Below are 25,612 nucleotides of genomic sequence, written 5' to 3'. Positions count from 1 at the left end.
CAACAAGGATAACCAAACAAAGCATAGTCTGTAAGGATATCTGCAAAATTGAAAAAGGATAACCAAATAAAGTTTGTTTTTTGTAAGGAAATTCTACAACATGGAATAAGGATAACCAAACAAAGCCTGCTATTTGTAAGGAAATTGTGCAAAATGCAACTACAAATTAAGCAACAAGGAAGCCAAATATATCCCCCCCCCCCTTAAGATGTCGACATAGCTCTATGTTGATGTCTTAAGGTTGAAAGAAAATACAACAAGGATAAACACCATCACCAAGGAGATATCCTTTAAGAAACAATGCACATACATTCCAAGCTAAAGAGGGCATAGCTCTTTGAAGCAAGGAAGAGATAGTTGTAAAAGAGAGATATCTTGCAACAAGTGAAAAGGGATCCTTTTGAGGGATGCATGATGAAAGGGGGAAGAGATCTTTGTCCAAAACCAAAAAATATCATCTTTGACCAAGGAGAGGAAAGGATAACAAGGATGGACTTTCAAGACCAAGGAGAGATCATTTATGAAAACACTTTCAAGCAAGGAACAAATCCTAAACAAAGGATACACACCTCGAAAAGAGGCTAAAATCCATATAAAGGACAAACAATTCAATGCAAGAAAGGAGATTCATATAAAAGATGCTACTCGCTAAAGGAAAAGTAAATCCTTGGACAGAGAGAAGATTGAAACACCATCCTTGTCCCTCAAACATGGAGACAAGGACAACCAGACTATTATGTTGCTAGCCAAGTATGATTGCAAATGAAAATGTACCACCATGAATGACAAAGAGCCCCCAAAACGCAAGCTACTAATGTCACATAGTGACTAACAACATAATAGGCAAAAGGAATGCTAATGCACTACTTTTAAATTTGGATTGAGAAAAAGCATGAGATCCAATGTAATATGAATAAGAGCCCTATCATATAAATCTTGAACAAATTCTTTAAAAGCTCTACAATCCACAATAGAATGAGAATAACTGCGATGAAAGAGAAAATATATACTACCATCTTTATTTTTATAATTATTGATACATCTTACGAAAGGAAAAGTAATGGTTTTATCATGTTTGAGTCTCCAAAAGATTCTTGTTGCTAGCTTCAGTTGCTCATTAGAGATATGCTTTATTTCTTGTTGGGTACTAGAATTAGGCTTTGGTAAAATAACTGATAAGGAGGGGGAGGAAGTCCTACACCTTCTCTAGTGCATTGTGAAGGATGGTCTATATGGACTTTAATTCCTTGTCCCATCTTTCCAAGACCTTGTCTATTATAGCCTTGTTTAGAAATCATATCATAGCCAACCTCATAATGTGTTTTCAATTGTGAAGGGGAAGGACTTTCATTATTGACCTCATTGAAATCTGTTGTGTAGGTACACCTTGAAGGTTCGCCCGAATAAAAAGATGAGGGTGGAAAGATCTTTGTAGGGAGATTCTTATTTCTATCATCATTATTCATGTCCACTTTGTTAGTTTGGGAAGAAGTATTCTCATCTCAAACTTCATCTTTACTCAATGTTATGTTAGGAGATATATCATAAATAAAATGCATAAAATTATCTTGCTTTAAAATATATTGATGATTAAGATGAGCTCTTGGAGCATAAGGAGGATCTAGAGTGATAGATGTACTAAGATTAACATGCTTTCCTTGTCCCTCTTGCACCAAAGTATCTTTGTGAGAAGAGGATTCATCATTACTCTTCAACATTGCATCTCCATTGAAGAGATCATTGATAGGAGAATTAATTCTTTCCTCATGAATAAAAGATACTGTTGGAGAGGTACAAGTATGATTCATTTCAATATCATCTCAAGGATTAGCAACGGTATCATTTGAAACATCTGTCAAATCTTTTATGACATCCAAATATTCCATTAACTTCTTTTAAAATATCATCATATAGCAACATGAAATATATGTGAGAAGCTTGAGAAATGAATTGAATGTAGGAAAAATCTTTGAAACCCTCAAATGCAATAAATTAAAGTGGCATGAATGAAAGCAAGCAACATGAAGTGAAAGAAGCTATTATCCAACACATGATTTTGGTAAACATAGCTAATAAACAATGTAATCACGTGTGAAATAGAAAACCAATCAGATTTTGTAAATTCCATTATGAAAAATCAGATCTGAAAATACCTAATTAAAAATATGCAAAATGTGAGAAGCCTGATGGAAATGAGAGGATTCACAAGTTCACTTATGTAAACAAGGAATAACACTTATTTCCAACCAAGATACATTAAAAGGGGGAAATAAGATTCAATAGGTTCAACCTAAGTTACCGGTTCTTTGGATATTGGCTTGGGTCCGGGCCCTAGTTCGTGCCCGGTCCTGGTCCGGCCCGGGTTCGACCTGGGTTCCACCCAGGTCCTTCCCAGGTGGTTGGGTTCCCTATGGGTCCTGCGCAAGACCCACAGGGAACCCGGACACCTGGGAAGGACCCGAGTGGAACCCAGGTCGAACCCGAGAGGACCCGGGTGAACCCAGGCCCATGGGTTCCCAAAAACAGGGCCCACGGGTCAAAAACCAATAAAAAAGTACTTTAAAAAATAGTTAATTAATAATTAAACCCTAATTCGCCCCTTAATGATGCATTTCATGCATCAAAACATTCATTCAGCTCATTCTATTTGCATTTTTGAAGGTTTTTTTCTCTAAAGCCAGGTTTCTTAGTTTTTGCATTTTTCTTCGAAGGTAGAGACTATGAAGATGTGAGACACACATAAAAGGCATAGGAATCACTGGAGAAGGAAGATTTGGCCATCAAAGGTGAGTGAATCTGAATTTTTTACAAGTTTTCAAGAATTTTTTTAAGTTTTCTTCAAATTTTTTAATTTTTTTTTAAAGTTTTTCTAAAAATTTTTAAATAAGTTTTGTATATTTTTTTACACTTTGTATTGCATAGTATGGGGTTATAATGCCGAAATTTTATCAATTTTTTTCAATAATGTTGTGTTTTGTCTTTTTATTTTAGGTGCATTATTCATATAATCATACATAATGGCTGAAATTGGAAGTGCAAGTGCAAGCTCTAGTTCAATTGCCCATGCCCAAACTGAAAATAACGCCTTTAAAATTGATCAAGATTCACCACTTTGGCATTATACAACAATGATCAAGCAAGTGTCTGGTGGTGGGGGTTTTGTTTGGAAGTGTAACCATTGTGGCACTGAGTATACCAGCTCATACTATCGAGTGAAAGGCCACCTTTGTTTCATCCCCGGGAGTGGAATAAAATTTTGTAAGGGATCAAATGGCAAGGGGCTGCCAAAAGCTCTAGTTTTGGAATATATTAGAGAACAAGAGGAAGCTGATAGGAGAAGTGGCAAAGCAAAGACTGATCATCCTCTTGTCGAGTCAAGCTCGAAGACTACGAGGCCTTCTAGTAGTATTGGCTCCACAAGACCAGCCGGATTGCATCCTTTCATGCCAAAACCACCAGTTGCTCCACTAGAGAATCAAAATGTTGTGGCTTCACGGAAAAGAGGCCCATTGGATACTGCCTTCAAAAATGAAATGAGAAAGATTGTAGATTAGAGCATTGGGCATTGCATTTATGGCAATGGGCTTCCTTTCAACCTTGTTAGATCACCTTACTTTCAGGACATGGTACATACCCTTTGCAACACACCTTCTGATTATGTTTGTCCAGGGTATGAAAAGGTGAGAACCACCTTATTGGCAGAGGAGAAAGCATCCGTAGAGTCACAGTTGAAAGTCATCAAAGATACATGGCCGGAAACAGGTTTGACCATCATTTCTGATGGATGGAAAGATTGTAAAAATAGGCCATTGATCAATGTTATAGTAGTGTGCCCTAAAGGGGCAATGCTTTTGAAAGCGGTGGATTGTGAGGGGCAAGTGAAAGATGCAAGTTTCATTGCCAATATCCTCATAGAATGCATTGACATGGTGGGGCCTCAAAATGTTGTCCAAGTCATAACGGACAATGCTAAAAATTGTAGGCCAGGGACTATAGTGGAGGCTACATACGGTCACATCTTTTGGACACCATGTGCAGTCCACTCACTCAATTTAATCATGCAAAAGATTGGCACACAAATTGATTGGGTGAAAAAACTGTACAAGGGCGAGGAGATTCAAATGTTTGTGACTAATCATCATATGTCACAAGCCATTTTTAGGACCTTCTCCAAGTTGGAGTTGTTGAAGGTAATTACTAATTTAAATTTTTAATTTTATTTTTAATTTTTTTATAATTGATATATGTTGTGTATTTTTTTATGTCATGTTAGGTAGCTGAAACATGATTTGCATCTCACTCATTTGTCTTAAGACGACTTGTGAAGGTGTGAGAGGACTTGAGTTCTATGGTCATCAACGAATTGTGGAGTGTATGGAAGCAAGCACAGATAGAAAGAGCTCTAAAAGTAAGAGCATTGATCCTTGATGAGAAATGGTGGGATACTGTGGAATATGTTTTGAATTTCACTGAGCCCATCATGAGCATGATTAGGTATGCTGATACTGATCGCCAATGTTTGGGTGAGATTTATGATGGCATGGATTGCATGGTGGAGAAAATAAGAGAAGCAATAAAAAGAAAAGTAAATGACCCAACGGAAACATTTTTCAAGGTTGTGCAGAATATTATTGTTGACCGTTGGAACAAGATGACCAATCCCTTACATCTCTTAGCATTTGCTTTGACACCAAAATTTTATAGTGCAGAGATGCTTGCAACGCCAAGGAGGGTACCACCATATAGAGATGCAGAGATGCTTGCAACGCCAACGAGGGTACCACCATATAGAGATGCAGAGGTTGCTTCTGGCTATAGAGCTGCCTTTAAAAAGATATATCAAGATGAGGAGACAAGAAATGTTGTCATGAAGGAGTTTGGCCAATTTGTATCCACAAAAAATCATGATGTTGTAGCTCTCAATGCTAGATATGGGATGGATGCTGATGAGTGGTGGTATGTACATGGTCAAGGCTCCGTTTACTTGCAGCCTCTTGCAATTAAACTTCTCTCCCAAGTATGTATCTTTTTATTTTTTATAGTTTTCCAATTCCATTTGATGCTATCATATTTTTATTTTATACTTTATAAATTTCTAATAATGTTTTAACTTTTAACAGGTTGCAAGTTCTTCTTCAGCTGAGCAGAATTGGAGTACATACTCCTTCATCCACTTAGTCAAACGTAATCGTTTGGGTGCAAAGAGAGCTGAGGATTTGGTCTACGTACACTCCAACCTTCGTTTGTTGTCACATAAGGACCTTGAATATAATGTGGGTGCAACAAGGAATTGGGATCTAGCCCCTGAGTGTGCTGATTTAGATGCTACAGTTGCACAACTTGTCCAAGTCTCTATAGACGAGGCAGCTATGGAACTTGAGAGAGACTTGGCTAGTGGGTGTGACATTCCATTCGATAGTGGTTCAATTGATGCTGGATTTGAACCACTTGATGACCTTGGGCTTGGGTTGGATGGTTCAGACGAAGATGAATATGGAATTTAAATCCCATAGATGGCTTGTAATTTGAATTTTTATTGTGTCATGACATATTCACATTTTGAAACTTGAATCAGTTGAAACTTGAAACTTGAATATTATCTTTTTTGCAAATTATGAATATGATATTAGACTTTAGTTATTAGTTTACTGATAAAATTTGCAATATATGGATATTTATTGGCATTGGCAATTATGGATTTATCATTTATCATTTATCATTTATGTATGGAAAGTCACATTGTATATTTTATTTTTGTATGGATATATACAATATATATGTATATATATAAATTTATAATTAATATATGTAAATATGTACGGATGAACCTGTACCCGTACCCAAGAAAAAAAAAATTGCCGAACCCGCGAATCTGTACCCGAATCCGAACCCGAACCGATAACTTAGGGTTCAACCTCAAATCTGTGAATAAAAGTGTCGAACACATATTGGATTTTACTCTACCCTTTTGTTTGAATTGAAAATGAGCAATTGAGAGTAAGAACTAGGGTTGATGACTAAGAATTGAAAAAGATCAGCATGCATAGACAAATTCAAAACAAATATGCACACATGAAGCATAGATCTAGAAATGGGAGGCATAGAGGAACCTGTGGCTAAAATCTGGGTTCGGAAATCTAGGACAATGATGCTAGGCATCCTTGTCCAAGACTGTCAAAAGAAAACAAATGAGATATTTTTGGGATTAGGATGTCACTATGAGTATCTCCCTAAAAATTCATCAAAAGAGTGTCGAAATTGTTTGTCGATTGCCAATGTCCAGGGTTTTCTAGTTCTTCAAAATCAGGTCCTGTGCATCTTAGTCTCCTCTTTACAAATCTATATTTGTTGTCTCCAAATCCTATCACCTACACACACAAGAGAAGAAAAATGGTGTTCTATTGATAGGGGTTTGCCTAGGTCAAATGCTGGGTTGGAATTAACTCTTGAATAAAATAGATGAATTGAAATGGAAAGCTCTGAAGTAAAATGTTGAATGTATACCTCAAGCTTTCTCTAGTTGATAATGGTGATGATACAATGCTCTTTGAATGTGATCACAAGTGATAATGCAATAACATTACATGACAAGACCTAAAAATAATCAATCATGAAAAACATGGTTGCATGAAGATTGTTGCAACTTGCTGCTCCATAATGCTTAGATCTGAAGAATGCTTTGAAGGATATGGTGGGATGAAATGGCATCTCTTTGATATGCTATAATATGCTTATGATTGGAATGCTTGAGGATGAAAATGGATTGAAAGGATGCTCTTATAAGGGAAAGGAGCCAGTAGTGGACATAGGACCAATAACCGTCATTTTTTGTCAACCTCACCCCCCGTTAGTAGACATAGTAGGAGCCAAAAAAATGGTAGTGGAAGGTCCATTAATAAATATCACATATACCAATAGTGGATTTTTTTTTAGCTTTTTTGACCATAATTAGCCCATTATTGGGACATTTGTGCACCACTACTGGGTCATTTGTGCTTAACTACTGGGGCATTTGTCCACTACTACTAGCTATTTTGAGTTATCTACTATTGGCACAAAGGTGATTATGTATTGGACCACACTTTGAAATTTGTACTTTTTGACTTTTTTGCACATAACGAATTTCATAGCATGCATCATTACTACCCACAAGCCAAAACAATAGCTTTAAGCAGTTAAGTGGCATACGGAGAGAACAAAAAAAAATCGTAGAAATTGGATGAACCGTTTAGGAGCTTAAGATGAGCGAAGTTAGCTATGTCGACTACTGGCTCCTTTCCCCTATATAGGGTTCTCAAGGTATTTCATAAATTAGACCAACCTCCAACAGTCATATCAAAGTATCGGAACAGGGATCAACTGGTAGGAATCAGACACAAACATATTTAAAAATGGGCCCTTTTTGGAGGGACAAGGGTGCCTTAGTGCCCTTGACCACTAGGACAAGGATTCCTAGCGCCCTTGTCTACCCAAAAAGGGGTGAATCAAGGATGGCTCTGGAGCACTCAGGCTCAATTTAACACCTAGATCACCATGTGATCATATGATGATAATTTTGCAATACAAAGGCCAAAAATATGCTTGGATAAGAGCTAGGAGAAGACACACTAAGGCTTGGCCACAAAAAGGAGTGTAAAATTGTTAAGTGGTTACAATTTATGACATTACAACTATAAACAATACTTTGAAAGAAACTAATCACAGATCAACGGCTAGTAAAGTAGTGCCTTTCTAGAAACAAGTGTTGGGCTCCACCAAATATTGATGCAATTTATCAATTGGTTAAGTCTTTGTTTAATGTCAAATATGGGTTTGTTAATAGGTTCTTTTTGGCGAACAAGGGAAATCAATTAAATGACAAGCAATGTAGTATGTTATACCTACCAAGAGATTTTAATTTAAGTCCTTGTAAGTGAAAACTCTAAAAATGAATATATTTTATGAATATTAGTATAAAGGAAGAAGTCCCCAAAACTGCAATTTACCAATCAAAAAGAAAAAATGGTAAAACCTAAAATTTTAGTTGAGAAAGGGAGCATATGACATCTAGGGCTTAGGCTTTGGTCCCATGCATCTGTTTAACTTATTTTGTTTAGCATATGTTGTTCAAATTTTTAAAAGTATTTTGTGGATCTACTGATCTTGTAATCTTTTTTCTGCTTATTTTAAACAATTATTTTAAATTGTGGTATTTTTTACCATATAAAATTCTAAAAATAAATTATTAAAGAAGAAAAATTAAGAGAAAATTTGGAAGGAAACAATAAAAAGAGGGAAAGAAATATATGCAGCCATGTGGCATATTTTTCATTATACAATGGCTGCATAATTTCAACCTCCATTTTTTCACGGCATAATTTAAATCCATGACATATAGCAAGTTCTCCTTAATAGAAGATTCTAAACTATCTTTTAGGCTTCATTTAAAAGTTGCATGAGACCCCACATGCTCAAAATTAAGCAGCAAATCTAAATAAAAAGCCACATGAGACCATGACATCAAAATCATAAATACTTCTACAATTCATAGAAATTTGAAAACCCATTGATTGATCTAGCAAATATGAGAGAAAGTAATTACAAGGAATGGTTTGAAAAAGGGAAGAATAGATCAGCCATTGCTTGTACAAATTAAGGGCCACAGAAATCCATAATGTTAAAAGAGATATTGCTAGAAAATTTGCAAGGAGAATTATTGTATGAATCAATGTAGTAACTTTTGTTCAGGAAAGTTTTAATTGATGAACTTCAGATATGGGTAGAAAAACAGTCCACCAAACAAAATACGATAGTGTAATTTCCTTTTTGCACCTAGTTAGTTTGAGGTTTCCATTAGCCTATTCTCAGGTTCCCATGGGCTAAGTGGATGTGGTTAGGGCACTCAATGTCCTGTGAAGAGCTCTAGCAGATGTTTTCAGTGTATTCTAGTACAGTTTCTATTTATTGCATATGGCTATTTTTAGTAAGTGCTAGCACTTAGTCTTGGCTTCTATCTCGGCTTTTGTCTCCTCTCAATTCCAAGCAAAATGCTTTCCAATTTCAATGCCTTGGTGAGTTCTAAGGTTGATACAATAATATTTCATCTATATTCATTTATGTGCTTTTTATAAAGTCACATTATAACTAAAGTGATGGAGCAATGTGTTCATAAAGTGTTCCCCCCTATTCCTACGCCTAGGGAAGAAGGTCAATTTAAGATGTTATAAAAAGCAAATTGGACCGCATAAAGTGACCCCAAGGTAGGAGGGACTTTAGCAATTAAAAATATTTATATTTTTCTCAAAAGGTGATGCCAAGGCAAGGGGATGAATAAATTGTGTATTATTTTATGAGCTCTAAGGGGGACGCTAAGAAGGGAAAATGAATTAAAATTTAAAAGAATTATCCCCTCTTTTTATAAATATGAGTTTGGGCTCTCATTTGCATATACTAGATTTGACAATTTAAGGAGATGCTACGGGAATGAGCTCTAAGAGTTCTTCTTTTGTTGGTTGAGGACGAAAACATTGTTCTTGGTTGCTGGTTTTGGTGATTGTTAGCATCCCCTCAATTTTTCATTAAAATTTCAAGCTCAAAGATCGCCTATGGCGTTTCTTTCCTCTTTCGGTCCTATGTTTCCTTTCTCTGAACCTAAGTTGTTGAACCTTTTCATAGTTCAAAGGTTCAAGGTTCAAAGCGTGCTTTAAGTAATGCTCTTCGCGGCTTTGTATTATGGTAAGGCAAGCGCATTGTTGTAATTTGTATTGAACTTTGAACCCTTGAACCTTTTTCGGTTCAAGGTTCAACCGGTTCTCTTGCGTGAGTCGCGGCTATGTAATGTTATTTAACGAGCAGGTGTGAACATGTTAAGTCAGTTTTGAACTTGAACTTTGAACTATTTACAAATCGATTCAAGGTTCAAGGTTCAAAACTTCCCTTTTTGTTTGTTAAAGGTCTTTGCTCATTCCCGGTGTTGTTTTGAGCCACAGGTTGAGAATTCTTTGTTTCGTCTCCTCGAATTGAATTTGAACCATTGAACTCTTCGCGAGTTGGTTTAAGGTTCAAAAGGTTCATTCCAAGTTGGCTCTAAAGACTTTAATGACATTGAAGGTGGCATGGCAAAAAAGAATATTCCCGGCATCTCATAGTTTAAAATTCTAAATTTAGAAAGAAACCATGAAAGCATTAACCGTTTGTGCGGATTTGATAGGTAATTAAGAAAGTGTCAGATTCCTATCATATCATTGTTATCTCACACGTTCGAATGAATCATTATGAGGCATGTGTAGATCTTTCTCAGTTGTTTTCCCATTTGTTTTAAAAGACGTGAATTCTAAAAATTGTAAAAGTTGTAGATGCTATTATTGGAGGAGCCAGAGACGCCGAAGGTAATTTCAGCTCCATTTTGCCGAGGGTTTCACAGATTTCATGGTGGTTACAAGTGAGTTTGATAATCTCCCTCTACTGTGTTTTTAGCTCAGAAGGTCGGTCAGAGTAGGAGAGATCTTTTGTTTTGGAATAGAATTTTGTCCTGTTTAGGAATTGTTGTTTAATGTAAAAGTGGCATCAATGAGGCCAATACTTCCAAAACTCGGTCGAACATCATGCTTGGTGAGTATACTTCTAGAGTTGGATGACACCTCTTTGGCCCAGGCTGACTTGGGAGATTTCTTGGAAAGGGCTAAAAACCCTAGAGCTGGTTCAATGATGGAGAGGATAGTAAGAAGTGGCCTCATGGAAGCCGCTGCTTTTCCAACCACTGCGCCCTGTCCAGATTTGGTGATAGCGTGCATGAACAGATATGATGCTGATAACAGGTGCAATAGAACCAATAGCAGCGAGTTGTTGGTGGAGATTAACAGAGAGACAGTAATGGCTGCAAAGGGGATCCCACATAAGGAGCCATACGAGGATTGGTCAATTGGGACCTGTTGTGACATTTTCACACATCGCCCCATCGCAAATGGGGACCCCCTCCTTTTGCTCGTTTTTGCTTTGCTTTTTAGGGTTTTGGTTTGAATCCAGTCGGTTTTGGGAGCTTTTTGAGTTTCCTTTTCTATAATGCAAATTTTGAATGCAATGAATTCGCCAAAATGGTCTAATTTTCAATTGGAATGTTGATGCAGAGCTTAAATTTGTCTAAGTGTTGAAAGTGAAATGTGAATTTTTGTCCGATTGAATATTTTGACCAAATTTTGACCTTTTTTGATTTTGATCCTGGGCATTGGAATTGATTTGTTTTCGCCTCGTGAAGTGTTAAAATGTGAAAAATCATGTTATTTTGGCCTGTAGGAGCAAAATCGCTCCTGTCCCTCAGTGAAGGACGGGAGCTCGTTCTCAAATATCTTACTATTCCTGCAGGGTCAAGATGAATTACGAATTGGAAATGATAGAGAACGGCGATATCTTTCCATTGAATATAAATTGAAGATTTTCATGAGCACAGAAATGCCTCCAGGAGAAAAATCGCTCCTGTCCCTCAGTGAAGGACCGGAGCTACAAATTCAATTTTGCCTTGTTCTTGCGAGATTTCGATGACTTGATAATTTGAAAGGGTCCAAAGGAAGATGCTTTACCAAATGAATATAATTTGAGATGCAAAAATGAAGGAGAATGACCTAGAATGACCAAATCGCTCCTGTCCCTCTCCAAGGGACCAGGGCGAGGTACCTTGTAGCTCTCGTCCCTCTCCCAGGGACCAGAGCGATTTCCTTCATTAGGCAAGATCCAGGCAAAAATCAAGGCAAGTTTACGTACAAAGACAAGGAAAAACATGAGATGGACGCATTGAATACAAATTGAAGATTTTTTAGACGTCCACAAGGTCCCAGATGGCCTAGTTCGCTCCTGTCCCTCAAGAAGGGACCAGAGCAATTTTTGTTATAATTGCTTTTATGGCCAAGTTACAGACGATGTCAAGGCATGGACGAATAGAGTAGAGCGTGACGAGTCCGTTGAATATAAACTTGGAACCTGGCAAAGTGAAATAAAGGCCACAAAAGGAAGATCGCTCCTGTCCCTCTCCAAGGGACCAGGGCGATACAGTGGTGATGTTGCTTCTCATGCGAGTGCAAGGTCGTTCCTCCCTAAGTTCAAGACCGATCCAAGTCAGGACAAGGTGGCAAAGGACATTTCAAGGCGTCTTCATCATGCACAAACACTCAAAGGTCGTTATAATGAAGAGATTTACACACTAAGACCTAGATCGCTCCTGTCCCTCAGGAAGGGACCAGAGCGATGTCAAGTATATTGGTCATTTCATGCAAGATTTGCGTAAGGACGAGATTTTGCTGGGTCTTAGAGGGTCCGTCGTGCCTTTTGAAGATGATATACAGAAATTTTGAACGTAAAATGGTCATCGTTTTGAACATGGAGACCATATCGCTCCTGTCCCTCTCAAAGGGACCAGGGCGATTTGCTTTGGATTCTCAATTTTGCCCCAAGTTCGTGCTAAGACAAGACTTCATAAGGATAAACAAGGTTCAAAGCATCATTTGAAGATAACTTGCAGGAGTTTTGAACGTCCAAACGTTGCTAGTCATGCTAAAGACTCACATCGCTCCTGTCCTTTGGACAAGGACCAGGGCGATCCTATCAAAGGCGCTCATGTTCCTTCAAAAACGAAACAAGGCAAGGTTAAGCAAGGCAAGGGACGACGTTTGGAAAACATCACAATGAAAGATCGAAGATAAAAGATGCATATTGGACGTGAAAAAACTCACATCGCTCCTGTCCTTTGGACAAGGACCAGGGCGATGGACACCCAAGGGCACTTATGAACGCATGTAAGACGATCAAATTCGAAGGATTCATCATAATGATCAATGTTGAACGTGGAGATGAAGGAGTTGAACGTGAAAAATGCAAAAATCAAGACAAAATCATGGATCGCTCCTGTCCCTCTCCAAGGGACCAGAGCGATGAGGTACGTCCCTTTGTTTTCATAGTTTTGGCGCCAAATAAACAAATTCAAATTTCCTTAAATGCTAAGTTCAATAAAAAATTGAAAATCCTATTTAAACTAGCATTTAATATGGTGTTGATCTTTTATTAATTATTTTTGCCTTTATTAAAATCGAAATTTGCAAATAAAAAAAACGTAAGGCATTAATAATTAATTAATTAATTAATATAAAAATCGATTTCAAGCGCTCATTTAAGGAGGTCGGCCTTCTTATTTTATTGAAAATCATTTAAAAAATGATTTTATTTACCAAGTCGGCCAAAGGGGGTGAATGGGTGAAAGCGCTATATATGGAGGGTGAGAGATATCATTTTCACATAATCATTTTTATCCTTCATGCGAATTGAGGAAAGCAAAGAAGGTGCGAAGGGTGCTTGAAGTGTGGAGTGCGAATCACGTTGAAATCCAAAGGTGGCGAAGTCGATCTTTTGAGGAGATAACATTGAAGATCATTTATACCTCCAATTTTGCCTAGGCGATCTTTTCCTTTTTGCATTCTAGAGTTAGCTCTCTACTGAGGTATGGCGATATTTGTTTTATTGTTTTAGTTTTTGATCGTCATAGCTTCAAATTTTGAATTTTTGAAATTTTGAATTTCAATAAGCTCAATCGTTTTTTAGGAAATAATAACTTAAGGATTTATTATGAAGTTTCCTAAAAATTAATCTAATCTATGCTATTCATTGCAAAATCATGTCACTAATTTTGAAATGTTGTGTAGGCATCAAATGGAGATCTCATCAAGGAAAATCAAGCCGGATCAAGGACGGTCTTCGCCGGGACGATCAAGCCAGGACAGGGGCGACCTCTCTCAATCCAGCGTTCCGAGGCGAGGTACATCATCATCTTGCAAATCAAGGACAAAAGGAGTTAGGACAAGAGTTAATTAAAGATAGCCTCTCAACGACATCCAAATTGAATATCTAGCAAGCTACAAGTGTCAGATGAGGTGGCATCCTAGTCATCGCTCCTCCAGTCAGTGTGGTCCACCTCAGCATGTCCAGATTCAATGTACTTAACTCATGGAAGGTGGCACAAACTCCGATGTACCTACCCCGGCTATCCATTGGTCGATTTTTCTAGAAGGGACATGTGTCCAAGCAATACAATTTTATCATTGGTCAAGCATTAAATGTTATGTAATGGTTGTAACAAACCCTAATTAGGGTTTTCATTGTTAAATCTTGGCCATTGATCTTGAATTGATCTAAGCCATCAAATTGTATTGTGGGCACTATATAAGCCCAGGCATTTCATTTGTAAAGGCTAATTAGCAATAAATTAGAAATAATTAGCAATTGTTAGAGATAGTATGTAAATAGTTAGAATAGTTAGAGAATAGTTGGAAGCAATTAGAGTAGAATAGGAGGACAAGGCAAGAAATTGTTGCCATTGATTGTAAACAAACTCCATTTTCATTGAAGTAATGGTGAAGTGTGTCGTTTCTTGCAATTTGCATGGTTTCTTGTTGAGTCTTCAATCTTAGATGGTAAATGATTAGATGAATGGAGGAAATGCGATTGATTAATGGTGGAATTCGTACATCCATACTACTAGCAGTTTGTTGATTGCAGACTTGCCTTGCGTAGTCAACTGGATCATTCAGCCTAAGCTCAATTTCAATTTGTTGCCTCTTCATTGATATGCATCAACTTGGATGGTATCTATGCCTACGGTGATGATTTGAACATCATAAAGCTTCCCTTAGAAGATCGCACTAGTCTTGTGTAGATGTTCCATTGATGTCAAAACAAGATCTAGTTAGAGTTTCATCAAAAATCAAGTCATTGCTCCTACATTCTTAGTATTAGGATTAGATCCTCTCTTCGCCCTTATCCTTTTTCATTTTTTCAAATCTAAGTTAGTAAGACCCTGTGTCCAGCAAAGCAGATCGGAAGTTCAAACATCAGATGTAAGTCCCCTTGTGATTCCAGCAAATCACATCATACCACGAAGAGCTTATCCACATGTAGAGACCCTACTAAAAGGAACCTTGGAGTCATCCTAACTGATCCTTTATGCGAATCTTCAGCAGTTAGAGACTTTTTCTCAAGAGAGGATAAGATACCCTTAGGTATTTTATTTTGTGTTAGGCTGTGTACAAAATACACGTCAACAGGACCTCATATGCCTTTTTCTCTTAGACGAAAAGCACATATAGAAGCGTTATTGCAAGGAATTGGCTTTTGAAGGTTCAAAAAGGGGGGTCCCGGTTACCTAAGCCTCTTACCAGGGAACATTTCATCACAGAAGTGCGAGATATCGTCATACTGCTCAATAGACTTAAAAGGAAACTCGCACTCTTTCTACTAGGAGGATTGGATATACTTCTATATCCAAGTGTTATTAGCTGGCGAGAAATACCTTGACTGGGCTCAGGTTATCGCTAAAAGGCTTCATGAGGGTTTGAGCAACTTTGTTGGTATGTCCGGCTTTTACATGTCTTCATACTTATTCTACATATTGGCTTGTACCAAGGACTGGAAAGGATTGCATAATGAGCCATGGGTAGACGGAATAAAGGTCTGTGACTATTACCCTTACCTGCAACAACAGAAGTATGCAGAGTATTTCACTAGATGGAATGATGTTTTCGCAGGAAGGCTTACTTTTGAATTGCAAGGGGATATCAATAAAAGAATGTCAGCAAAGGCCATGGAGTTGGTTAGCATCTATGGAAGTTATTTCATCCAGTTTTCCAAATTTACTTATATCCGGGTGGGTGGTTTTGAAGGCGAGCCATTCAAATTACCCAGGTATGCTTTTGACAGTTATGTACTTGAAGTGAGCCGACAATTGGCTCACATTGACAAAAGATTAGGGACAAAGAGTAAATCTGGAGTTGTTTTTCCTGTTGAACTTGGTTATTACAGTTGTAAATCTGTATTTGATGCCTTGAACTTAGAATTGGAGTTCAAGAAAATGAATCTGCAGCCTTACATCACCAGGCGAAAATTTGACAGCAGGGGATACGCTATAGAAAATTTGAATGTGGATGACCATTTCTTCCATGAACCCCAGTTAGAAGATTACTGGGAAAACTATGGTGATGAATTTGAAGTGAGGAGGAGGTTATGGTCAAGGTTCACCCTACAGCAAGTTACTACCATGAAATTGCCCATTAATGTATCAAGTGTACAAGAAGAGGAAGGGGAAGATGTCTTAGATCCTGAATTCAACGAAAAGGTTCAAGGGCAGCCAATTCTTGAAATTGACTGGGACAATAGAGAGGAAGAAAGCATTCAAGCCAAGTCCTTCAACGTCATAAGAAGAACATAAAAATGGCTAAGGGATCGAAAGTTTAGAGAGGATTCAAACATGCCTCCCCATGAATTAACAGTTGGTCCATGTGCGACGACTCAAATTCCTACTTCTTCCTCTAACAAGATTGTTGATATTGTAGGTGACACAAGGCCAATTATTGAAGAGGTTCAACCCAGAAGGTCAAAGAGGTCTCCACTAAAATCTTTAGCAGTCCGAGTTACGCGCTCGAGGAGCAAAAAGAAGAGCAGAGAACCAATGGTGAGCCAAATTGTTGTAGACTTGGATCCGAGTGAAGAAATTGAAGTGACAATGGATCAGCAAGTATTGAATAACCCTCCATTGCAAGATACAGATGCAGGTAAGGAACCTGAGGAAGGGTCAAACCCAATGAGCACTCTGACTATTATTGACTCCCCGAATGCTTAGACACCTCCACCATCTAAAGAAACTCCTAGCACTCCTCGATGGCTAGGAGCGTTAATTGGGAAGAAACGTAATGTTGTCCCTATCACAATTCCCATGGAGGATATCGTGAGCAAGTACCTCAGCAAAGTATCTAAACCAAAGAAGCTCAAAACGCAGGCAATGGTGGAAGTGGACGAGGCAACAGGTCATTGGGTGGCTGAAGTAGCAAAACCCATCTCAGGCAAAGATTCAGAAAGGCCACTGAAGATGATTTTACTGTGGAGAAAATTGATTTGGGAGTTGCTTCGAGGGCGGTAGATGCTAAACACCTAGAATCCTCCACAAAGAGGATGGTATCCAGGTCTTGGAAGGATGAGAAAGATAAAAAGGAGCTGAAACAGGTCATCACTCAAATGGCAGAGTACATCAACGTCATACACCATCCAAGCCCTCAGCCACTGTCTCAGATGACATTGTCCTTTGATCCCAAATCACCGATGAACCAGAATCTGTTAGAAAAAGTCTAGAGGAGCCGCATGATAGCTGAAATATTCGATAAATGGCTTGATTCTATTGCACAGCAAGGTTCTGACTACATTGTCAACCTGGTTAAAGTATATGAAGACGCCATAATTGTGAGCAAAGAACTAGACCTAGAAACTATCGCATGTAATGTCCCCTTTTTAGCGCAACATGATATGGGGTGTCGTTAGCCTATTCTGACACGGTCCCGAAGGCTAACAAGGACATTGATGGGATCCTGAGGTGTTTTGGCCTAGGTGTTTTCGATTTCAGGCCAATCGGTGCTGCTCTGACAGGGTTTCTAGACACTTACTATTTATAGTAAGTTAGTCTCCAAGCAGTGACTTGAAATTTTTAGTGTTTCCCTTGTTGGCATAATTATCAGTAAAAAATATTTGAAGGCGACAATGATTTAAAGGGATTATCAACAATGTTTTAATATTTAACGATAAAGTGTAAAGTTAAATTAAATATTTAACTTTATCGTTATATTATAAGGTTGGGAATATAAAGTAATGTTTAAAATATTAAAAGTTCCCTTTAATGTGTACATTGTGGGAAATAATATTTTATTCTAAAATGTATTATCCCACATTTAGGAAATGAAGTGTTTGCATCCAGGAAAAAGATATAAATGGAGGTTGAGAGCTCTCTTTTGGAATATGCTGGGATGAGATTAATGTTATGCTGTTGGATTTCGTAGAGATCTGATTATTGGGCTTGGAGGACGGAATCCCTCTTTGCTAGCATTCTCTTCGCTGTTGAAAGACACAGTCAGGAGGATTAATGGTGTTTTCATTTAGGAAACACATTGGGCTTCATCTGGTGCTCTCGCATGAAGTTTTTACAGGGGTTTGAAAGTGCAGATTTGAAAATAGTGTTTTTGCTACAATACCGCGTGAATAGTGTTTTTGCTACAGTACCGCATGAATAGTGATTTGCTACAGTACCGCGTGAATAGTGTTTTCGCTACAGTACCACGTGAATAGTGTTTTGCTACAGTGCCGCGTGAATAGTAAAATGCTACAGTGTCGTGAATAGTGCAACTACAGTGTGTGAACAGTGTTTTCAGCAGGTCTATACTTGTGGAGTTCAGGTTTGAATTTGTTTATTATCATATGGTCTGTAATATTCTTCAAATCTGATTTGTATGCTTGGAGTTGGAATTAAATAAATACCATCAGCATTAATCTTCTTGTTTTTGGTATTTGATATGTCTGGTTGTTATTACATTGAATAAACTTTGAAAGCTTTACAAAAAATAACAGTTTATCCAATTTATCCTATTGCAAATCAAGAACCAAAAATCCAGTAGTCAGCTTGCAAGCCAACTGTTTGACAAAATTACACTAAGTAAAAAGGACATAGATTTAGTGCCGAACAGGGGGTGCCCATTACATCGCATGGGAGAAGGAAAGAACCAAATGGGTGGCAGTCTTGGCCCAAATGAATGATGTGCAAAAGTTTGGTGTGATGAAATTCCTATCTGAGAAACCAGTGGAAAATCTGGATGATAATGTGCTTTATGTGTCAAGAAAGAATGTCGAATGGAGAAATTCGATTATTAGGCAAGGAAATGAGGAATCTGCTAAATTACTTAAAGGGTTGAAGGATTTGATTGATACAATGCAAAAGGACTTAAAGTGCATTGATATACGACTCATGAAGGAGGATGGGTGGACAATTGAAGCCGCTGCAGATATGGCCAAGATCTTCAAAGAAAGAGTGCAACTTGTAAAAGAAACGAAATCTCTGACCACCAATGACTTTTCAAAAGTGGCGAGGATAGAGTCGATGCTGACAGTCTTCTTTGATCACTTGGAGGCACATAAAGAAAAGGTTACGTGGGTTAACATGGACAAGGAAGTGTGGAAGCAACGTATCCAACACATCGGACTTCCATACTTTCAGGTTATCTTGAACTTTTCAACAGCGCATCTGGAGTGGTGTAATGTGCGTGGTACCACGGAAAAGCAGGACAAATCAGCGGTTGCTTCTTTCACGATGGAGTCCTGATCGGCTAACGGATGAGCTGTCATCCTATCTGTGGCTTTTATTTATTTAGTTTCATAAAGTTCAAAGTAGACGGTTTCTTCGACTCTAGGTTAGAGTTAAAAGGTTTAGGGTTATTTTGTAACAAACTATTGGCCTGGAGGCTATATATGTAAAAAAAGCAAGCTTTGTTAAGGTCCGAAAAACTTTGATTTGGAGGAACAAATTTGTTTTTCCTTGAATTTCTCAGAACTAATATTTCTGGTACTTGAATGAAATGCTATTTTGATGCAATCTTTAAAATCTGTGTTTGAAGGATTAGCGATCTCTGTTGAGATGTATGCTGATGTGTGAAATATGTCATTTCATTACCAGTTCTTTCTGTGTTTGTGAATTCATTGATTTTCGTTGTTTACAAGAAATTTCATTGTTGTTTAAATGGCACTGATCCCCCTTTGTCATGTGAGGCATGAGTGAGAATCGATCAGTATTTACACTACTTTGAGTTTACTTTATTTTGAGTTTATTGAATGAACATATGCGCAAGTAGAAGTTTGTGAGCTCTACACTTGAAAATAGATTTTTGTAGCATTCTTTTGTGTTGATGAATGAATGCGAAAGCCTTTCGTGCTTTCTAGTGAAAAGTGTATTCGTTTCTAAATTAACTGCATAAAAAATCATTGTAAATCTCACGAGGAGCTGCCCTCTAATGCAGAGGATGAACCTTTATTCGGTTCACCCAACTGTTGCTTCATTTGCTTTCCTTTCATAAAGGTTGTACACGAGTCAATATTGTAATATACATATATAAATTAAAGAAAGGACAAATCTGTTAACCAACAGTGATAAAACATCCACCCTAACTGGTTGGTGTGCTTAGCTTCAATTTTTCAATGATTTTGGCTCGGCTTGACAATATGGGTTTGAAGATGCTAAGGATTAATGAAATTTTCTGATATGGGTATTGATTTTTTGGTGCGTGGTGAGCTTTCTTAGAAAGTTGTTCAAGTTTGGTGATGATTTGGTGCCTTTTCAGTGTGCTGGTGTGCATTTTCAGAGATACCGGTAACCATTGTTTTGCTCATAGCTCGATACATATCATTCTAGGTATTGATTTATTGCCTTCCTCATAGCTGGGCACCACATTTTAAGTAGTCATTTATGGTTTTTGGTGAAGTATCGATTTAGTGAGGCAAATTGACCTTCCTAGGGGGCTGTACCTTCTCCATTGGCATTTGGTTTTTGATTGGGTTTGAAATTTGCAACTTACGGAGGTCTGAAATCATCCATTGGAGGCACCTACCATTGCTGATTGACTTTTTACATAAGCTGGAGCAGATTTGGAGTTGTTTGGAGGCTTGGAAAATCTTCCTGAGAATCACCCTTGTCCCATTTTGGCTCCTAGTTTAGTCCTGATCATTTTCTGAGCATCCCATGTCTGAAATTTGTAAGACACTTTGATTTCTGTTTAATACTGATTGCTTACTGATTTCGTAGTGATGATATATGTGGTTTAAATGCAAATGTAATGTTCTACTCTCTTTCAAGCAATATATTCCATGTATGCATCAAACAAGGTGAATGAATCTTGAAACACAAACACATTCTGCATCTCCATCTTATTCTCTAAAAACAAACACAAAAAATAATCAGGGGTGAACATTTCAGATAGCTGCAAGAAACATATGGCAATACGTATTTAATTCATTACAATTTCTTAAATTATTTAAAAAAACCTAAATACTTTGCAATAAATGATACCCAGTCGAAGGCTGCCACAATCCAGAGCACAGATTTTACAAATTTCGCTTGCTTTTGTTTTTTAGTTTGAATAGCTTTGTACTGTATTTTAATTTTACAAAAAAAATTATGACCTATTTCCTGAAGAGCGGGCTAGAAGAAAAATTCCAAATAAACAAAAAACGTTTACTCATGGAATTCAAACAAAAGATATTATGCTTACCTATAAAAACCACAAAAGTTCAATATAAGTACATTGATTTACCTAATAAATTTAAGATTAAGTACTGACCAAAAATTTCTTGAAAGAAAGGATTCCCAAAGGCCATGGCCTGTACGAGGTCAATTTTGAGGCCGAAAATTTACTCTTAACTGACTCTGCTCCCACAAAATTAACTTGCAGATTCTCCACGACCTGCTGCACCGGTAGCGAAGGATTCGAGGGCCTTCTCCTCCGAAGACTGTGTATACTTCCCCCGCCACCGAATTCATGGCTTGGCGCATCCGGCCTAATGTGAATATCCGATCTTGTGAGTATATCCGATCTAATGCGCCCATAATTTGCAGGCTGTGTGTTGCCAAGATTTGTTCTCTGAACGGAATAGTCTCGTTCAATTCTTTGTGATTTCGTTGGCCTGAAGAAACGCTCACGGTTTGAGGCCGAAGAAGTGGAGTAGGATCGAAACGGTGACCTCTGAACGGAGTCTGTGTTGAGAGAGGAAGGAAAATACCAGTCTCTGCTTGACCCAAATGCTTCCTTCTTCTCCGGGTATGCCATATTGTTTGCATTTGTGGTTTGTAAAGCTTTGTAGAGAGGCAGAGGCAGAGACATAATCGAGCTTTAAAGGAATGAAGTCAACTGTGGGCATTTGTTTATTTTAAATTTTCTTTGTTTTTAACTTTCACGTGGCCCCGCCATTTATTTTAGATCTTATTTCTTTTCATATTTTAAACAGCTTTTTTAACTCGTTTGTGTTTTTAAAATATTTGTAACGGTAAAAAAAATGCATATCCATGTCATTTTTTAGTTTAGTTTGTATTTATCTTGGTGGAATATTTTTAATGTGATTATGGATTGACAAGTGGCACATATTTTAGTTATATTTTATTTATATTCTAATTTTATCTATTTGTATTTTTTCTCAATTATGCTCATTTCTAAACATTCATAGTTCACTATTTATTTATTATGCCTTATTCATATTTATTTTCATATATTCAGTACTTGCCTCTAAATGATCATTTCATTGCTCAAGTTCATTAGAACACCCTGACTTCCTACAAATTAGAATATGTATTATCTATGTAAAGGTCATTTGCACACTTGTACAATATGTTGTCTTCAAGCCTTCACTTAGAACCATAAAATCAGTTGATCTAAAGATCCAATATAAGAGACTTTGACTCTAATGAATCAAAAAAAAATTATCTAAGGTATTTAAAAATATCACCACCTTTACAGACTTATCATTTATCAAAGATCAAAACAAATAATTTTGAAAAAGTTTGTTTTTCACTAATCTAGATTTGCATAGCAAAGTTAAATTTTGTAACACTTGAAACTGAACCTCAAGGTTTTGAGTGCATGTTCAGCTTCAATGACATTTATCCATCAGAGGAATAAATCAATTAGGTGCATCGTTGCCATCATTCTTCTTCATCGATATTAGAAATAAGTACCAAATTCCTCTCATTTAATTATTACATGTATTATTACTTATTTTTCTATTGAGCTCTAATTTATCTAAATTAATGCATGTTCTTTCATTGCATTTATTAACTATCTTGGATATAATTATTTACGTGAATCTAATCCATTTCTTTAAATTTATTAGTGAACATAACTTAGATTGTGTTGTCTAAGGTTTCTCCTTAAGGTTTCTTCTCCATTAGAGAATTTTGGATCTATTATTTCTAATTACTTCAGCATATATTTGAATCTTATTGGGGTGTATATTCTTTTTTCTCTATTGTTTGTAGCTATGTCTTTATTTAGGATTTTATGTCTTATTAATATATCTTACATATTATGCACCCTACCCACCCTTACTTTGTTCTCACAACGCGAGAGAAAAGAAATGGTCACGTTATGTTCCTTTTAGGTGTCTCAAGTCATGTGATGAGGACATGTGTCATGATCTAATTATATCCTCACCTAGGGTTTCCCTAGGTTTGCTTCTTTTAGATTTTACGTTTCTTTTTATAAGGACTCACTGTATCATTATTATTAATTCAATTATTCAATTTTTTACATAATCAGTATGATTTGAACATCTTTTTGGATCAATTGTCTTTTGGCCTCCATAGATTTTTTATTTCCTCTCCCCTATGGGAGGGTACATCCTTTGTACTAATGTGAGGGAACCAATCCTTGCAAGTACATATTGAGTCCTACATTCTTAGTCACATGTACTCATTTTATTTCTTTTTCTCTCTTTTGGATAAGAGTTTTTTCCCATGAGGTTTTCACCTTTTATCAAGTTGTGAGGAATTGCATTCGCTTTTACATGGGTACCTCAACAAGCCTTGTATCCAAGACCCATCCATGCATCCATCTTTCGATTAATCATTAGGTTTTCAACTTCTCTCTAAGTTGATTTTAATGCTCGATGTGTTGGAGTAATTAGGACAATTGTGTACAATTGATTATCTAATTCAAACCCTTGTTACTTTATTCACTTAAGCAAAATTTTGGTCTTTTTTTCTTTTATTAGGTTAGGCTAATAAAATGTCATGTTGTCTCATTGCATATTATGTGGACACTTGTCATTAACTAATTGAATATTTCTCTAGAGTTTATAGTCGGGGTTTCATTATCGTTTCTACAATGATTTATCTTTCATTGTAATTATTTATTATCTTTTGTGAATCAATACAATTATCAAGTTGTTTAGAAAATCTATCTTGCTTGATCTCTATTTCTGACAAGTATTTTTCTTGCAAGTGATTGCAATTGGGACTTGTGGGGTTGAATCAATAAGTCCAACATCTTTTAGTGTCCAAATTTTGCACTTGTTTCAAATTTGATTATTGACTAATTCTCTATTTTTGTTAGCCCTTTATTCAACTTCTATTTAATTTGTCCTTTATAGTTTTCAGATTTGTTTGTGCGCTAAATATATTCCATCTCACTCCCCTTTGTGAAGAAGTTCTCATTTTCATCCTCATATGGCTTAATCAATTGAAAATGACGTCCCTAATGATATTCCCATGAACAATGAAGCTACTCTTATTAATCAGAATAATAATAAATAATATGATTATGATGAACCACAACAGATTGTTAGCTTATCTTATTCTCAAGAGCATATACACTAATCATATTCATCAACAAATAATTTGGGTTAGAGATATTTCAAACCATTTGGCACTAAGATCGCCACCCTATCTCTTTAACTAGTGCATTTATCCTCCCTCCTCCATCCATGACCATGCCTTAATCTACCATATCATCCCACCTTATGACTTTATTCCTCAATATGCCCTACCTCTTGATTATAATCCCCATACCATACCCACATCTGACATGTAATTTTTATGTACATGATTCTCCTTCATCCCAACCCATTAGAATCTCCCTTCCCGCCTTCTTAGTTCTCACACTTGTTATTCCTTTCATTTCTTTGACTAGCACTTCCTTCACTAAAGCTACATCATTCTACATATGTCAATCCATTATTATGCATGCACCTTGTTACATATGCTCATATATTCACATACCCCATTATATCCCTCATTCCACCCCTCCTTGCATAACTCATAACCAACTTTTTTCTATACATTATATTTGCAACTCTTGCATACACACATCCTAGTGGCACCCAACCCTCTTTTTTACCATTCCCTTACCCTAGTTTTACTATTTTAAAATATTGAAAATATTAAAAAAGTAGTTGATACCATGCCTAGGGGAAAGATAAGGATGAATTCATTCAGACTAGAAACACACTATTAACAAATTTTGAAATTGATATACACCCTCTATCTATTGGTTTTGTGACACCTTATTTTCTAGTATAGGATACCACGGGTAAAGCTAATACACATTTATGTTTAGTTATTATCTAATGCTTGTACTTTATGTATGAGTAGAGACTCTTCGCTAAAAAAAAACCTAGAATGTTGAAAGATTATTGTATTGAAGGGTTATTCTCACTGCTTTATTGGTCTATGTATTTATTTTATAATTTGACCAAGGTATTTTGAAAACAATTCAAAGTTAATGTGGGCCTTAAGATTTCTATTTCTAATTCATTTGAGTGTTCCTTTAGATGTAAACACATTTATGATAATTTTATATGATTCTAGTCCCCATCTTCCAAATTGGATCATCACTTGCATGATTTGAAATTATAAATTTTATGAAAAGATTTCTTAAGATAATTGGTAATGGTTTTAATCTCAATGGCTTCACATCTTTTGTGGGATGGTTGATTATTCAATTTTGCAAAAGCAACTTCATTGTGATATATAGTTCTACTTCCTGAATCATGACCAAAGAAAGAAGTTATAGCCATAAAAACTTCATTAGTAGATCTGTAGTTTTAATATTCAAATCAAAGTTTTGCATTTGTTGATTGTAACTAAGTCGATACGGTGTGTTAACTAAACTAATGTTCGGTAGATTTGGGACATTGTAGCTTTTGAATGTTTGTTGTTGGACAAGCATAGTGTACACCTGAGCATAAGTTTGCACATATGAACAACCTCCTAACACAATTTCATTAAAATTTTAAAAATTATTAA

General features: G+C 36.7%; 1 protein-coding gene across 5 annotated transcripts in view; it reads right to left on the bottom strand.

Moving 5' to 3' along the window:
• LOC131058346 (ion channel CASTOR) overlaps window positions 1-21,722 on the bottom strand; it is a 117,797-nt gene extending 96,075 nt beyond the window's left edge. For 4 of the 5 annotated variants that reach the window (XM_057992220.2, XM_057992240.2, XM_057992235.2 and 1 more), the window contains exon 1: window positions 21,159-21,721. In XM_057992220.2, coding sequence (XP_057848203.2) covers window positions 21,159-21,698 — 540 coding nt within the window. In that variant the 5' untranslated portion in view covers window positions 21,699-21,721. Of the gene's footprint in view, window positions 1-21,158 lie in introns of all 5 variants that reach the window. The other variant, XM_057992227.2, reaches the window with a different exon arrangement.
• Window positions 21,723-25,612: the final 3,890 nt, after the last annotated feature.

This window comes from Cryptomeria japonica, chromosome 5 (genome assembly GCF_030272615.1).
Source record: "Cryptomeria japonica chromosome 5, Sugi_1.0, whole genome shotgun sequence".
Lineage (NCBI taxonomy): Eukaryota > Viridiplantae > Streptophyta > Pinopsida > Cupressales > Cupressaceae > Cryptomeria > Cryptomeria japonica.
Note: the sequence above shows the minus strand (reverse complement) of the source record. Positions and strands in the feature narration are given on the sequence as shown.